The sequence below is a fragment of the Podarcis tiliguerta genome (genome assembly GCF_965153285.1).
Source record: "Podarcis tiliguerta genome assembly, contig: HAP1_SCAFFOLD_187, whole genome shotgun sequence".
Taxonomy (NCBI): domain Eukaryota; kingdom Metazoa; phylum Chordata; class Lepidosauria; order Squamata; family Lacertidae; genus Podarcis; species Podarcis tiliguerta.
In genome coordinates, this window is record NW_028148602.1 from 26,329 (window position 1) to 43,289 (window position 16,961).

At 49.8% G+C, this 16,961-nt stretch overlaps 1 protein-coding gene across 2 annotated transcripts; it reads right to left on the reverse strand.

Moving 5' to 3' along the window:
• Positions 1–6,909: 6,909 nt before the first annotated feature.
• LOC310669976 (2-acylglycerol O-acyltransferase 3-like) lies at positions 6,910–16,474 on the reverse strand. Of its 2 annotated transcripts, none has more exons than XM_083458552.1 (8): positions 16,224–16,474; positions 15,399–15,494; positions 14,034–14,141; positions 12,079–12,149; positions 11,546–11,750; positions 9,912–10,083; positions 7,658–7,860; positions 6,910–7,170 (listed from the first exon to the last, which is right to left on the reverse strand). In XM_083458552.1, exons 2-8 carry the CDS (start codon positions 15,463–15,465, stop codon positions 7,016–7,018), a joined length of 981 nt encoding a protein of 326 aa, XP_083314678.1. In that variant the 5' UTR covers positions 15,466–15,494; positions 16,224–16,474; the 3' UTR covers positions 6,910–7,015. The 2 variants fall into 2 exon arrangements, with proteins under 2 accessions (XP_083314678.1, XP_083314677.1); XM_083458551.1 differs by lacking the exon at positions 16,224–16,474 and adding an exon at positions 15,715–15,919.
• Between the last annotated feature and the right edge of the window lie 487 nt (positions 16,475–16,961).

Consider the following 16,961-nt stretch of genomic DNA (forward strand, 5'->3'; position numbering starts at 1 on the left):
CCCAATTTCACCCTTTATTCAAATATCTTGTACATAACCACAGATCTGACCACAAACATCATGGATCTACTGCTTCATGGCCTAGGCCAGATGCTACCCTGGATATATTGGCCAATTTTTAGGTGGGTGTGCTGGGATGGAGGAAACGGAGTCGGCTGAATCTCTATCCATTAAAGATGGGCATCCAGTGGCTGGGCTGGAATGATTTCGGTTTGGTTTGCCAGTTCCCAGCTCTTCATGGGGCACAATAGTCACCTGTAGCTGCCATCAGAAGTCCCTTTGTGATCCTGGATGCGTCTGTCTCTATGGAGGCATTGGTCACAAATGTAACCAAACTGGCATTTTTTAATCTATATCAGGTTAGGCGATCGGTACCATACCTGTCCCTTTCCAACCTAGCCATGGTGATCCATGCAGTAGTCACCTGCAGACTAGACTACTTTTACTTGCTGTACATTTGAGCCGGGGAGTGCAGGGTATAAATGTGATAGAGAGAGAGAGAGAGATGCAGGGCTACCCTTGAGACTGCTCCAGAAACTCCAAATGGCCTAAAATGGAGATGCATGAGTTCTTACATGGACTTTGTGGAGAGCCCACATTCAGTTGGTTGTTCATCAGCTGGATTGGCTCCAGATGGAGTATTGAATCGGATTCAATGTTTTGGTCTAATCTTTAAAGCCCTAAACAGTCTGTGACCTTTCTTATCTGTGGGAATTATCAACAATCATGACGATCCATGAGGATTAAAGTATTTAATATAGTGTTTGTTCCCTGGCTGTGCTCTGTGGTTTTTGTGGTTCATTCTGTGGTCATATACATCAGGTGTGATTTGATAGTGATTTCAGGGTGACCAAACATAAAAAACCAAAGGATCCATGGGGATCTGTGCTTCATGAGAATCTTTTTACAGCATGGCAGTGCCTCAAAGTGATCTGGCCATGAGCAGCATAGGTGGTTGGGTAATGAATATGGGGCGACCCAGAACACTGTGGAGCCGTAAATTTAAAATATATATATATATTCAATTTTATATGGATAGGGAAGTACAGAAAGAGAAAAGGGGGAGGGGATAGATAGATAGATAGATAGATGATAGATAGATTAGAAATTTAAAAGACCTATAAAGATTATCAAATCCTACCAAGTAGGATAATAATAATAATAATAATAATAATATAGGTGTACCCTGCCCATCTGGCTGGGTTTCCCCAGCCACTCTGGGTGGCTTCCAAAAAAAATCAAATAAAAATACATTAAAAAGTCACACATTAAAAACGTCCCTAAACATGGCTGTCTTCAGATGTCTTCTAAATGTCAGGTAGTTGTTTATCTCTTTGACATCTTATGGGAGGACATTCCACAGGGTGGGCGCCACTATCGAGAAGGCCCTCTGCCTGGTTCCCTGTCACTTTGCTTCTCACTGTGAGGGAACCACCAGAAGCCCCTTGGTGCTGGACATCAGTGTCTGGGCAGAACGATGGGGGTGGAGACACTCCTTCAGGTATACTGGGCCTTTGAGGCCCTTTAGGGCTTTCAAGGTCAGCACCAACAATTTGAATTGTGCTTGGAAACGTACTGGGAGCCAATGTAGGTCTTTCAGGACCTGTGTTATATGGTCTGGGTGGCCAGTCCTAGTCACCAGACTAGCTGCCGCATTCTGGATTAGTTGTAGTTTCCGGGTCACCTTCAAAGGTAGCCTCACGTAGAGCACATTGCAGTAGTCCAAGCAGGAGATAACTAGAGCATGCACCACTCTGGTGAAACAGTCTCTGGGCATGTAGGGTCTCAGCCTGTGTACTAGATGGAGCTGGTAGACAGCTGCCCTGGATACAGAATTGACCTGTGCCTCCATGGACAGCTGTGAGTCCAAAATGACTCCCAGGCTGCGCACCTGGTCCTTCAGGGGCACAGTTACCCATTCAGGACCAGGGAGTCCTTCACACCAGCCCACCCCCTGTCCCCCAAGAACAAAACTTCCATATTGTCAGGATTCAACCTCAATCCATTAGCTGCCATCCATCCTCCAACCGCCTCCAAGCACTCACACAGGACCTTCACCGCATTCACTGGTTCTGAGTTGAAAGAGAGGTAGAGCTGGGTATCATCCGCATATTGATGGACACCAAGCCCAAAGCCCCTGATGATCTCTCCCAGCTGCTTCATGTAGATGTTAAAAAGCATGGAGGGGAGGACGGAACCCCGAGGCACCCCACAAGTAAGGGTCCAGGGGTCTGAACACTCATCCCCCACCACCACTTTCTGGACACAGCCCAGGAGGAAGGGCCATGGAGTGTCCAGGAAGCTGTGGATCTGAGTTTTTCGTGGTGTAAGCTGTGCTCCTGGCTATGACGCGTGATCTGATGTTGAGTTTGGGTTGGCCCAATGAGAAAAGCATGAGGATCCGTGTTTCAAAACCACGTTTTTATACCACGGTACGGCCAGAAAGCCATGGATCCAAGTTTTCTATGGTGCAGGCTGTGCCCCTGGAAATAATGTGTGATTTGATGGCGATTTAGGTGTGGCCCAATGCAAATGGCGTGAGGATCCATGAGGATCTGTGCTTCAAAACCACATTTTTGGGCCACGGTTTCACCAGGAAGCCGTGGATCCGTGATTTTTGTGTTGCATGCTGTGCCCCTGGGCATGATGTTTGATCTGATGGCGACTTTGGGATGATCTAGTGCAAAAATCATGAGGATCCATTAGGATCCGTTCTTCGAAACCACGTTTTCGGGCCACGGTATGGCCAGGAAGACATGGATCCCAGTTTTTTGTGGTGCAGGCTGTGCCCCTGGAAATAATGTGTGATTTGACGGTGAGTTGGGGTGGCCCAATGCAAAAAGCGTTAGGATCCATGAGGATCCGTGCTTCGAAATCACGTTTTTGGTCCATGGTGTTGCCAGATAACCATGGATCCACGTTTTCTGTGGTTCAGGCTGTGCCCCTGGCTATGATGTGTGATTTGAAGGTGATTTAGATGTGGCCCAATGCAAAAAGTGTGAGAATCCATGAGGATTCGTGCTTCAAAACCACGTTTTTGGGCCATGGTATGACCAGGAAGCCGTGGATCTGAGTTTTTTGTGGTGCAGGCTGTGCCCCTGGCCATGCTGTGTGATTTGATGGTGGGTTTGGGTTGCCCCAATGCAAAAAGCGTGAGGTTCCATGGGGATCCGTGCTTCAAAACCAGGAGCAGAACCACTGTGTAACAGTGTCCTCAGCTCCCAGCTCCTCTAGACGGTCCAGAAGGATGTTATGATTGATTGTATCAAAAGCCACTGAAAGATCCAGCAGAACTAGGAAACTGCTCTCACCTTTGTCCCTAGCCCGCCAGAGATCATCAACCAGTGCGACCAAGGCAGTTTCAGTCCCATGATGATGCCTGAATCCCGACTGGAAGGGATCCAAATGGTCCGCTTCTTCCAGGCATGCCTGGAGTTGTTCAGCAACCACCCGCTCAATCACCTTGCTCAAGAATGGAAGATTTGAGACTGGGCGATAGTTGGCCCTACTGGCCGGGTCTAAAGATGTTTTTTTAAGAAGCGGTTTAATGACCACCTCTTTCAGCAGGTCTGGGAATGCCCCCTCACAGAGGGAAGCATTCACCACCCCGCAGAGCCCATCGCCCAGGCCTTCCCGGCTTGCTTTTATTAGCCAGGATGAGCAAGGATCAAGGAGACGTGGTTGGTTTCACGCATCCAAGCAGCCTGTCCACATTCTCGGGGGTAACGGATTGAAATTGATTCCATGCAACTTGACCAGACAGGACTCTAGAACTCTCCCGCCCCGGCCCTGCTCCCACGGTGGTGCCTACCTCCTTCCGAATATGAGCAACTTTATCTACAAAAAAATTTGCAAAAGCATTGCAGGAGATCTTGGGGTCTTTACAAGGTCCCGGTAGTACAGGTGGTTCCATTAAATTGCGGACCACCTGAAAGAGTCTCCTGCTACTATTTTCTGCAGATGCGATAGAGGCAGTGAAGAAAGTCTTCTTCGTCGTTGCTATCGCCACTTGGTAGGCTCGACGTTGAGCTCTAACCTGTGTCCGGTCAGATTCGGAGTGAGTTTTCTGCCACCGACACTTTAGCCGTCTCAGCGATTGTTTCATCGCCCTCAGCTCCGAAGAAAACCACGGGGCTGTCCGGGCTCCATGCAATCGGAGAGGGCACTTCGGAGCCAGACAGTCGATAGCCCTGGTTAACTCCACATTCCAGCGGGCCACCAGGGAATCGGCTGAAAGGCCATCAACATGGGATAAAGCATCCCCTACCACTCTCTGGAAACCATTTGGATCCATTAAGTGGCGGGGGCGGACCATCCGAATTGGTCCCACCTCCCTGCAGAGGGGAAGGGTCGCGGAGAAGTCCAGTTGCACCAGGAAGTGATTTGACCATGGCACTTCTTTTGTTTCACTTTTACTTAGTGTCAGATCACCCACGTCACTAGAGGTGAACACCAGGTCTAAGGCACGTCCATGACTATGAGTTGGGCCAAACTTATTCAGGGACAGTCCCATGGAGGCCATGCTTTCCACGAAGTCCCAAGCAGCCCTTGTAAGGTCGTGTTGGCATGGATTTTAAAATCCCCTAGGACAACCAAACTAGGTGTCTCCAGGAGAACATCCGCCATGACCTGAAGCAGCTCAGGCAGGGAATCCTTGGTGCAGCGGGGAGGTCAGTACACCAAAAGGAATCCTGTACTGCCCCTATTGCCCAGCTTCCAGAACATGCACTCAAAGAACTGGGTCTTTCCAGTAGGATGCCTGATGCAAGCTAGTGACTTTCTAAAAATCACCGCACCCCCCCCCCGCCCACATGACCTGGGTTGCTGTGTGTAAGAGAAACCTGGGGGACAAGCAGCAGCTAGGACAGGACCAACTGCTTTATCCAACCAAGTCTCTGTCACACATGCCAGCTCAAGTCCTCCATCCACGATCAAGTCATGGATGGCAGTGGTCTTATCAATCATTGACCTAGCATTGCACAGCAACACCTTCAGGTGATGTGGGTTTCCCTTGTTGAGCGCAAATATAACATTGAATCACAATGGTACAAAATAACTCAGCAAGCTGACATTTATCAAGAGTTAAACAAAGGTTAGTGTACTAAATATTATTTCCAATTCTAGGTAGTTTACTACTGGAGAAATACCATATATGATTATAAAAATCTAAAGCAAGAATTGACTTTGGGGAGCCCCAATGTGAAAAGAGTGAGGATCTGTGCTTCAAAGCCACGTTTTTGGGCCATGGAGTGGCCAGATAGCCATGAATCTGTGATTTTTGTGGTGCAGGCTGTGCTCCTGGCTATGATGCGTGATGTGACAGTGAGTTTGGGGTGGCCCAATGCAAAAAGCATGAGGATCCATGAGGATCTGTGCTTCGAAACCACGTTTTTGGGCCACGGTATGGCCAGGAAGCCATGGATCCGAGTTTTTTGTGGTGCAGGATGTGCCCCTGGCTATGATGTGTGATTTGACGGTGACTTTGGACTGATCTAGTGCAAAAATCATGAGGATCTGTGCTTCAAAACCACGTTTTTGGGCCACGGTATGGCCAGGCAGGCGTGGATCCGAGTTTTTTGTGGTGCAGGCTCTGCCCCTGACCATGATGTGTCATTTGACGGTGACTTTGGGCTGATCTAGTGCAAAAATCATGAGGATCCATGTTTTTTAACCATGTTTTTGCGCCATTGCGGCACCACGAAAGAATGGATGCGTGGTTTTTTTGGTTCTGCCATGTGGTCTACAGTATCATGGTGTTTTTATTTTGTTTCAATATAAAAAGAATATGAATTCATGAGGATCCATGCCTCGGATCCATGTTTTTGTGGTGCTGCAATGCTGCAAAGTGTTGGATCCACATTTTTTATAGTCCAGTTTGTAGGCATGCCTTCCAGGTGTGATTTGACACTGCATTTGTTGGAGTTATTTATAAAAAAGTGGAGGATCCATGAGGATCCGTGTAGATCCGCCTTTTATCCAGACCCCACAGGAACTAGCATTTCCTGCAGCTCAGCATACTGCATTTTAATAAGCCTGGCTGTTTGTAAAGGGCCTGCTCTATGGCTTCTTTCTCACCGATTGGTCTCAACTAGGGCCAGGGCCTTTTCAGTACTGGCCCCGATCTGGTGGAACGCTCTGTCACAAGAGACTAGGTCCTTGCAGGACTTGACATCTTTCCGCAGGGCCTGCAAGAGGGAGCTGTTCCACCAGGCCTTTGGCCAAGGCACAGTCTGACCCTTATGTTTTCCCTCCCCTTATGGTTTTGATCTATGAGGTGCTTTTAAAATGAGACTGCATTTTAAATTGCATCTTAATCTGTGTTTTAAATTGGTTTCGCCCACCCTGTTATATTTTTACTGTAATTTTACTGGTGTTAGCCGCCCTGAGCCCGGCTCTGGCTGGGGAGGGTGGGGTATAAATAAAATTTATTCTTATTGTTATAATTAAGGTGCAAGCTCGGAAGGTGATTGCTTCGGGGCATGCACAGAGTGCACACGACGTGCACAGATGGGCAAGATGCTGAACCACAAACCGGCTCCCCCATGCCCTTTCGGCTAGAGGCTCCTGGCACACCCCTCACCCTGTTGCCCACCCATATTTACGTCCCCACCAACGCAGAGCTTTTTCCCTTGCAAGACTTGACCTCACGCCACCCGCGACCCTGCAAGGAATATTCCCGCAAACTCCACACCCGAAAAGGCTTCGTTTTAGTTGTGGCACAAAGGCAGGTGGAAACCAGGGTGCCACGTGCTTTATTACCCTGCGCCTTTCCCACGGCAAATATCTAAACCCCGTGCAGAAAGGAAAAGGTCAAATTGCTCTGACTTCTCCGGGGTTTCCTTTCTACGGAACAGCCTTAGGCGAAAGTATAAAGGTAGCAGAGGTAGCAAAATTGATTATTGATTATTGGAGACGGTGTGTACAGACAGGATGGGGGGAACAAAGACTCCCGTGTGTCTCCCCCCATCACAACCTTGTGTCCTCTGATGCTGCTTCGGGTCAAGTCTGGGTCGGTCTATGTGATGAGGAGCTGCTGGGAGGCCGGGAGGCCGCAGGATTCTTTATGGGCGTCAAAGAGCTCCTTCAGGGCCTTGACGTAGAGAGCGTGGAAGCTGTTCACCTCGTCCTCGGTGGGGCGCGGGCGGAGCGGGACCGGGATAGGCTTCCCCACTACAAGAGGGAGAAGAAGCATGGACGGTTGGGGGGGTCTGCTTGCCCCCAGCAGCTTTGCACCCTGGCCTTGCGTTTCAGGGATGGCTTAAGTGCAGGAATGGAGGGGCCCCTAAGGGTCATCCAGCCCAACCCTCTCCAATGCAGGAATTCGTGATTAGTGGCCAACCAACCTTTGCTTAGAAACCTCCAAGGATGAGGAGAAGGAAGTGTGTGTGTGTGTGCAATCTCCGCTCCCTCCATAGCAAGCCCCATAAAACGAGCCTGTTCATTTGATTCCTGCAGAGGGGTTGGGCTCGATGACCCTTGGGGTTCCCATTCAACTCCACAGGTCTCCAATTCAGTTCTAGGAGGGGGCGAAAGGGAGATTGTACGCATTGTACGATGCTGAAGAGTTTGTGGCTCTTTGCAAGCAGGTTGGTGAGTTGGGATTTTGGGGTGCAGGGAGAAAGCTAAGGAAGGGATGGGGAGCCTGGTTGGTCCTTACCCACCACCGTGAGGGGGGCAGCCATGGGCAGGAGCCCCCAAGAGCGGCTGGAGAAGAGGCCCCTCCCGCTGAAGAGGCAAGGGACCAAGCGGGTCAGCTGCTTGAAACCGAGCTGGAAGCGGCGAGCGAAGCTGCCCTCGGGGAAGCGGATCTGTCGGAAAATGTCATTCTCCCCGAAGGTGTAAACGGGCACCAGGTCAGCCCTGCAAGGAGGAAGAGAAGGAGGAAGGTGTGAGGAGACCCAGAGCGTGGGAAGTTAAGTCCTATTCCTTGCGGGGTGTTCAAGTATGGGGTTTTACGCTTTGTTATGTGAGCTGATTTACTTTCTGTTTTGAGAGAGGGAGAGACAGCATGTCACCGTGCTCTCCCGGGTTGTTGATTTATTTTGCTGCTGTACAATAAATCGCTTCTTAGATTAGAAGGAGCTGCGTACAAGGGTTTCTCCGCATGCCTCAGATTTCTACACTCACACACGCTATCTGTTATACTCTGCTGAAGCCAGTAGGAGCAGAGCGACGCATTGGAAGAGTCAGCCGCCCAGGCGATTTGGCAGGCTCTTGAGAGGGTCCATCACAGAACCACAGCAGGAGCCAAAATCAATGTCACCAGAAGTTCGTTTGAGCTGAGGCTACGTCCGGGAGACAGTATCAGAGAACATGTGACAAAAATGGTGGCTGTGTTTAACCGACTGAGACAGTTAAACGTGAATTTTCCAGAAGATTTGAAAGTTCACATTCTTCTGAGCTCACTAGACAAGAGTTATGACAATTTGTGCCTAACTCTAGAAGCCATGCCCCCTGCCGACCTAACATTGCAGTTTCTCTTGGGTCGCCTATGCGATGAGGAAGAACATCGGCAGGGGGGGGCACGCTGGCCCAGGCAGTCCTGCTTCCAGGAGTGGGGGGGGGGGCAGTGAAAGAGGACACTGTGAAGGCTTCTGCTACGAGACATTATTGTTGTGGCTCGGAAACCCACCTGCGTAAACGGTCCCAAGGAAGCTGCACAGAATGCCTCCAAAACAGTTGCCCTGGGCAACCAAATTAGGGGAACGGCCCGGGTGGGATCGCAAGGAAAGGTCCCAGGGGAACTGACAGAGACGCAACGTCACATCATCTGGCGGTTTCCATGGGAATGGTGAAGGACAGTGACCAGAGCAACATACATTGCTGGGTGATCGACAACAGAGCCAGTCATCATCTGTTGCCATCTAGTGGCCAAATGCGGAACTGCAGAGCTGTTTCCGAAGGAGAAACAGTCACTCTTGCCGATGGTTCCAAGAGACAGCTGACAACTGTTGGCTCTGTTTTTGTTCCTTTATTGCAGGCTGAACTGGAAGCATTCGTGGTCCTAGGGATGAAATGCTGTCTATGGTCTGTCTTCTCTAGTTAGAGATGGGTTTCCAATCAGACCGCGGTGGGGAGTTCACTGGGTCTGTGTTGCAGAATTACTTTCGCCAGAAAGGGATACGTCACAGGTTAACGGTTCTGCACTCAACACAGGAAAATGGGGTGGCAGAAAGGTGGAACAGAACGCTCCAGGAAGCGGTGGAAGTGATGCTTTTTGACTCAGGCTTACCACACCGCTTCTGGGCGGAAGCTTGGAAAATGGCGAATTTCACTCTGAATGGTCCCTCCAATTGTTTCCTACACACACGCAATCTGTTCTACTCTGCTGAAGCCGGGAGGAGCAGAGTGGCGCATCAGAAGAGTGCTGGATGCCAAAGCACTCAGCTGTTCACAGTCGAAACAGACGTTCAGCAGAACAGGTTATGGCTCATAACTCACAGATGGAATGTCAGGTCAGGGAGAGCATTTAATCCAACCAACCAGAATGATGAACTTTTTACAGAAGGGTGGAGGCCGTTTGTGGATTACTTAAAAAATATTACAGTCAAATGAAATCGCGGACAGGATTTGAGATAAAAGAAGCAGAAAGAAAATGACAAAATAATTGTACTAATTTTTTTGTAATAGATGAAGATACAGCACAGCTTTGAGTAAAAACAGTATGTAGGTGGGAAGCCAACTTATGGAACAGTGGAATTATTTGTTAGGAAGGTTACTGTGAAAATGTATGAAAAATGTAATGATAAATTATACAGCAAGGAAGGGCAGGGACCTTCCGTTCTCGCAATTGCTTCATTGGGGCAAAATCCACCAGGAAACACTGCCATGCTCACGCAGCCCGAGATATTGCTGACCTGCACCCCAACCCCAACCCCCCAGACATCCCCTTGCCCCCTTGGTGCCCCTACCCATGTTGCAGCGCCAAGCGCACGAAGCCCTTCCTCCCTTGAAGGCGGACGCGATGCTCTCCGGGGGCGCTGTCCAGCATCTCGGAGGCGCCCCCCACCACAATGACCACCGCGTGCCCGGGGGGGCCACTCAGGAGGAAGTCCAGGGAGCTTTTGTTGACTGGGACCATCCCTGGAAGTGGGAGAAAGCAAAGGTGCTTGTGGGTGTGAAACATTTCCAGGGGTTCCCTGCTTTGCAGAGGGTTGGACTAGAAGGCCCCCCCGATTCTCCTCTAACTCAGAAATTCTGCGAGTCTATTAAAGCACAAAAGGGTCGCTGGCAAAGGATCAGCGTGTCTGGAAGTGGTTGGAGGACAGACGGTGGCTATCAGATTGAGGTTGAATCCTGACAAGACAGAAGTACTGTTTTGGGGGGCAAAGGAGGCGGGCAGGTGTGGGGGACTCCTTGGTCCTGAATGGGACAACTGTGGCCCCGAAGGACCAGGTGCGCAGCCTGGGAGTCATTTTGGACTCTCAGCTGCCCATGGAGGCGCAGGTCAATTCTGTGTCCAGGGCGGCTTTCTACCAGCTTCATCTGGGACGCAGGATGAGACCCTCCCTGCCCCTGGACTGTCTGGCCAGAGTGGTGCACGCTCTGGTTATCTCCCACCTGGACTACTGCAATGCGCTCTATGTGGGGCTACCTTTGAAGGTGACTCGGAAACTACAACTAATCCAGAATGCGGCAGCTAGACTGGTGACTGGGAGACCACATAACACCGGTCCTGAAAGACCTACATTGGCTCCCAGTACGTTTCTGAGCACAATTCAAAGTGTTGGTGCTGACCTTGAAAGCCCTAAACGGCCTCAAAGGCCCAGTAGACCTGAAGGAACGTCTCCACCCCCATCAATCAGCCTGGATACTGAGGTCCAGCACCAAGTGCCTTCTGGTGGTTCCCACCCTACGAGAAGTGAAGCTACAGGGCAGAGGGCCTTCTCAGTAGTGGCGCCCACCCTGTGGAACAATCTCCCATCAGATGTCAAAGAGAAAAACAATTACCATAGATTACGGCGTATTAGGGAACTGGGCATATAAGATGACTCCCTAAATTGGCCACTCCACATTGGGAGGAAGCCGCCCAGCAAAGCCGGCTTAGCATCGTTGGGCAGCTTCCTCCCGGCGCAGAGCCCGCTGCCCACTGCCGCTGCCCAGCGAACCCATACCCAGCGTATAAGACGACCTCTGACATTTTAGAGAATTTTCCGGTGTTAAAAAGTCGTCTTATATGCCAGAATCTACGGTATCTGACTTTTAGGAGACATCTGGAGGTTTAGGGAAGTTTTTAATGTTTGGTGTCTTATCGTGTCTTTAATATTCTGTTGGAAGCCACCCAGAGTGGCTGGGAAAACTCAGCCAGATGGGCGGGGTATAAATAATAATAATTATCCTCCTCCTCATCACCATCATCATTTGCACAAACAAACACCCCTTTTCATTTGCATAGGAGCAAAGAATGACAGGAAAAAGACATTCTTGCTGAGGGTGGGGTGGTTCCTCCCATTGGATGGGCCAGGCAGGGTTCTTGAAGATGGTCCTCAGGGGAGGGGCCACCCCACTTCCCCACCCTCACCATTCCTCGCCCCGTTGGCCTCACCTGAGCTCATCAGGTAGTCCCGGTAGACGGGCACGCGAAAGAGCCCTGCAAGAAGGGCCAGGCTGGGGCGGAGGCCCGGGAAGGCGCGGGAGAAGCCCGTGGCCTCGGTGCAGAAGGCGGAAAAGGCCCCCGCGCAGATGATTCCGTGGGGGTGGGAGCCCAGGACGTAGTTCCGCGTCGGGGGCAGCTCGGCCGTTTTCACCAGCTGCAAGGCAAGAGGGGCAAGTCCTTTGGCATTTGGACCCCCACCTGAATGTCAGTGCGCAGATTCCATGGCCAGCAGCCTTTGATGGCTGCCGCCACCTCCTCTGTGATCTGGTCTCCAGGGGTTCCAGAGACCCTGGGCATCCTTCGGAGGAAGGCAGACCTCCGGCGCCCTGCCAGCCCCCTTCTCACACCTGAATGTCACTGCTTTCCATTGGTGGGCATGCGCAGATTCCATGGCCAGCGGCCTTTGTCAACCACCACCTCCTCCTTGTCCGTGATCTGGTCTCCAGGGGTTCCAGAGACCCTGCCCAGCCCCCTTCTCATACCTTGATGGGGAAATAATCCCGGTGGAGCTCCCAGACTCTCCAGCGCCTCATCCAGTCACAGCGGCGCCCACCTGTGAAGGCAAGGGTTCAGGCAGGGGATGGAGTCAGAGAATTGTGGGGTTGGAAGGGGACCCCCAGGAGTCATCCAGCCCAACCCCCTGCAATGCAGGAATCACAGCTGAGGAATACCTGGCAGGTTACCACCCGACCTCTGCTTTAAATTAATTAATTAATTAAATTATTACTTGCTGGTGTTTAATTTTAGTGTTTATTATTGGATTCTAATGGATTAGTGCATATTGCTTTACTTGGTATAAATTATTTTAACATTCTTGTGACTGTTTATATAGGATCTGATTGTTACTATTAATACTTGATTTATTATTATTATTATTATTATTATTATTATTATTATTATTATTATTATCATCATCATTATGTTTGTTGGAAGCTGCCCAGAGTGGCTGGGGCAGCCCAGCCAGATTGGCAGGGTATAAATAAAATTATAATTAATCAATCAGTCATGAGGAGCGAGATGATCCTTGGGGTCCCTTCCAACTCTGATTCTATGTTATATTTTGGGGAGGGTTCTTTTGATTCATTTCAAGTACAGGATTTTGTGTGTTTTTTATAATAACATTTAATAATTATACATAAATAAATGCAGCTGATTTTTCTGCCCTCCATATACACAGAGAGAGATGTGGGAATGTTCAGGGATGCAGGAGAGGATATATTGACTAATTATATCCTTATCCAACTTGTGCTAACAAGTTCCCAAAATATCAGCAGAGTAAAACATTCCCTTTTTAAGTTCTCAATGGTAACGTGTGCTCAGGTTCACTAGAACCTCTATAATAATCACTCTGGTAATTTCCCCTTTGTTCCCTCTTAAAATACAAGACACAACACAGTCTTTCATAAAAGTATAAAAAGAGTTTACTCACATTCTGTTCACAATCAGATCCCAGAAGGCAGACAGGCTTAATAAAGTAATATACATTTAGAATCTATCCTATAAGAAGATAGTCTCTTTCTCCTGTCTTGGCTGGGAGCCAAGAGGGCATCTTTAGCAGATGTTACTAGAGCGATGGAAGAGAAGCAGGAGAGACAAGAGAGAGATGACTGGTCTGCCCTGTGCTTTTACCATTACCTGCACAGGTGAGGCCACACCCACCTCTGGTCACATGCGGAGGAAGTACGTCCCACGAAGTTTACCTGCTGGCTGGACAAACATCCCTCCCCATGCTTAAACATGTACACTCTAGGAATGTTGTAATTTACGTCTCCTGTGTTTTACATCCCACAAGAGAGAAAGAAAAGCCTTCTGCCATTGTGTCTTTTATTGGGTATTTTTATTTGTTCATTTCTATATATTGGGTACCTACGATCTGCATCTGGGACGCGGGTGGCGCTGTGGATTAAACCACAGAGCCTAGGACTTGCCGATCAGAAGGTCGGTGGTTCGAATCCCCACGACGGGGTGAGCTCCCTTTGCTCAGTCTCTGCTCCTGCCAACCTAGCAGTGCGAAAGCATGTCAAATTGCAAGTAGATAAATAGGTACCGCTCCAGCGAGAAGGTAAACGGCGTTTCGTGTGCTGCTCTTGTTTGCCAGACGCGGCTTAGTCATGCTGGCCACATGACCCGGAAGCTGTATGCTGGCTCCTTTGGCCAATAAAGCGAGATGAGCACTGCAACCCCAGAGTTGGTCACGACTGGACCTAAGGGTCAGGGGTCCCTTGATCTTTACCTTACGATCTGCATGAACTGCTTGCATGGCTTGAGATACCCATGAGGTCCATCAATTACCATATAGCATATATTCAACTCAAAAAACAGTGACAATTTGTTGTGGACAAAGGACAGCTGGACATATAAAGGGCCCCATCACCTTCAGTAGCTTAGGGTCTCATCAAACCCAAATCCGGCCCTGGTTGGGGGGAATCGAACTCACCTCTCTGTGGCGTATCCCAGTCGAAGATCCACCAGGCGAAATACAGGACGCTGATAGGCCAGTAGGAGGTGAAGAGCAGGTAGACCAGGAGAACGGAGAAGAAGGCACCTGGGGGGGGGGGGGAGAGGGAAGAAGTCCTGGAGATTCTGTGGAATCTTGTTTTTATGTTGTATGCTGGATATGTGATTGCCAAATTCTGATTTGAAAAACCAAATAAATAAATTTATGTTTTTAAAAAAACCAATATCACAATGTGGACTTCAAACCAGTTTTGGATGATATATTGATATATCGCCCAACTCTACCCACAAGCAGAGTCTGGGCGCAAGAGCAGCGCTCCCCCCTCACTGGGATTCAGAGGCCCTGCCTGGGACCACAACCCTAATTTCACGAGACCCCCGAGGATGTGATCTGAAGCCCCCCTAAACCCAGAAGAACATTTTAGGTTGGAAGGGGCACCCCGGGGTCATCTAGCCCAACCCCCTGCGGTGCTGACTCCCTAGTCCAGACTCACCTGGCCCAAAGCTGCTTTGGAAAGAAGAGGGGGTTTGGCTTTTGGGGGAGGGGGGTGAAATAAAAAAAAATAAGGTCTTATATATATAATAAATGTTCATAAATGTACCAAGTAAACATGTACATAAATATATAAACCACATGTTTGAAGCAGCACAGGAAAACAGCCCTGGAACCATTTTGGCTCCCAAACTGACCAAACGATTTCTCTGCAAGGTCGAAGGCATCCCCATTGTCTTTTCCTTCACAAATCCTGTCTTAAGGGTATGTCTGTGTATGAATAGGGTGAGCCTGTGACCTGGCCCAGGAACTAAGTATTTATCATTACAAAAGACTGGCCAGGGTATCCAGTCTAGTGACCATTAAACAGGTAACCTGCCAGACAGAAGGTAAACAACGCACTCAGATTTCTGTTGTAGACCACCCCTTTGTGTGATGTAGGTATGATGTATCTGGGGGCGGTCTTGGACTCCAGGGCGGGCAATTTAAAATGTCTATATAAGGGTGGGCACACCTTTGTTCAGGGTCCTCCTCCTGCGTAAGAGGGGAGCACCCTGTTGCAAGAGTTTAATAAAGATCAGGCTTATTAGCTGCTTTGCTTCTCAATATTCTCTGGTTGGCCTCTGTTCTTTTCTCTGATTGATGGAGAACCTACAAAGGACTCTCTAAGGGCTCTTGTGTCCCCCATACGGGAATAAGGGCAGTTTTCCTTTTATTACAGGGGCCTGGCCTGCCAGAGGACCTCCCAAGGGCCATGGCCCCAGGAAGAGGAGGAGGCCAAGCTGCCCCTCTTCCCTGAGCACCCCCTGCCCCTCCCTCCCTCCCTCCCTCCCACCCCAGATCCCAACTTACCAAAGAAGAGGCAGGTGAGGACCCACTGGAAGACGCTAAGAGCCTCCAGGTGTTTCTTCAGAGCCATCTTCTGACCCTGGGTCTCAGGAAAAGATCCTGGGGAGAAAATCCACAAGGGGGGGTTGTGGGGGGCGGGATGTGCAGCAGGACTCCAGCCAGGAGGGGCCCCTGCCTTGGCAGAAGGGAGAAGACGCAGGTGTGTTCAGCACAGGTGGCCTCTGACCTGCATCCCAAAGCCCAGCTGCTCCCCTTCAGCCGTGCCCTCGGGAGGGGGGCAGCGTGTGGGGCAGGAGGAGGAGGAGGAGGAAAGGCTCACTTGCCCAGGAGAAGATGTTGTCTTGCCCACGGCTGCAATGCACAGGTCTCTCTCTGCCACCTGCACTTTGGTAGCCAGGTGAGTTGGCAATAAGGATGCTGCTGACACCCAGGTGAGGCAAAGGGGACCTGGCTGAGCTCTCCTCCAAAAGGAGACAAGAGGTGTCAGATTCCTTTCTTTTGACTCCTAGCCCTGCCTGGCACCTGCTTTGCTGGCCCTCGGCTCCCTCCCCTTGGCCCTCATCCCAGGGCCGCGCCACCTTCTTGGCCCACAAGACAAAGGTTGGGGTGCCAGGATCGATTGCCCCATCTGCCTGCCTCCCTTTTCCAAACCACGGAGAACGGAGGAAGCTGTGCTCAAGGATATCATCATCATCATCATCATCAAATTTTATTTATATCCCGCCCTCCCCAGCCAAAGCTGGGCTCAGAGCAGCATAAAATGCCATAAAAAGCAGGGAAGAACCGTTTTCAAAACAACAGACGCATTTCAAAAACAGTGGGACTTACGGTAGAACCATAAAGCTGTATAGTTGGAAGGGACCCCCAGGGGTCATCCAGCCCAACCCCTTGCAAGGCAGGCATCGCAGCTTTGGTGGCACTGTAGCTCCAGGGAAGAAAGAGTGCCTCTGAGCAGGTGAAGAGTGCTCTGAGGATCCGCAGCTGCAGTTGCCTCCCTTTCAAAGGGACCAAGCGCAGCTCCTCCTGATGGCCTTTAGGTGCCCCTGGAAGAAAGACAGGGTGAGAAATCACCAGGGTTTCTGAAGCACCCTGTGGGAGGGGGTGTTGGGTGCAGTTAAAAGGTTGCCCCCTCCTCCTCCTCCTCCGTCTCCTGCCAGGAAGGGCAGTGAGGTCCAATATGACTTGACCTGACCCTGGAGGAGCAAAGGTAGAAATTACGCAAACCTTTCCTGGCAATGACATTGCTTCCTGCCTCAGGACAGGGCAGCCTCTCTACAACTTAGTATTTATATATCCCAATACTTTCCTCCAGAAATCTGTAAGCATCAGACATTGCATAAGCAGACGCTTCAAAGAGGCATTCTCGTTTTGGCACCTCCAGCAAGACATCCTTGAGGTTCATCCCGTTCTATATTGATGTATCAGAGCCCAATATTATTTTTGGTTGTATAAGACGTAGTTTATAATCTAATGGCACATTAGCCACAGAAGGTAAAACACTGGTTTACGAATATATATATATATATATATATATATATCAAAAAATCAAAACAATCCAATGAAAAC

Bases quoted from the DNA above. Each gene is read 5' to 3' on its own strand.
- LOC310669976 (XM_083458552.1), bottom strand. From the start codon at position 15,465: ATGGCTCTGAAGAAACACCTGGAGGCTCTTAGCGTCTTCCAGTGGGTC. The intron at 11,751-12,078 runs GTATGAGAAGGG...CTTGCCTTGCAG, and splicing joins GGGATTATTTCCCCATCAAG to CTGGTGAAAACGGCCGAGCT. The intron at 10,084-11,545 runs GTGAGGCCAACG...TCCCACTTCCAG, and splicing joins GGACTACCTGATGAGCTCAG to GGATGGTCCCAGTCAACAAA.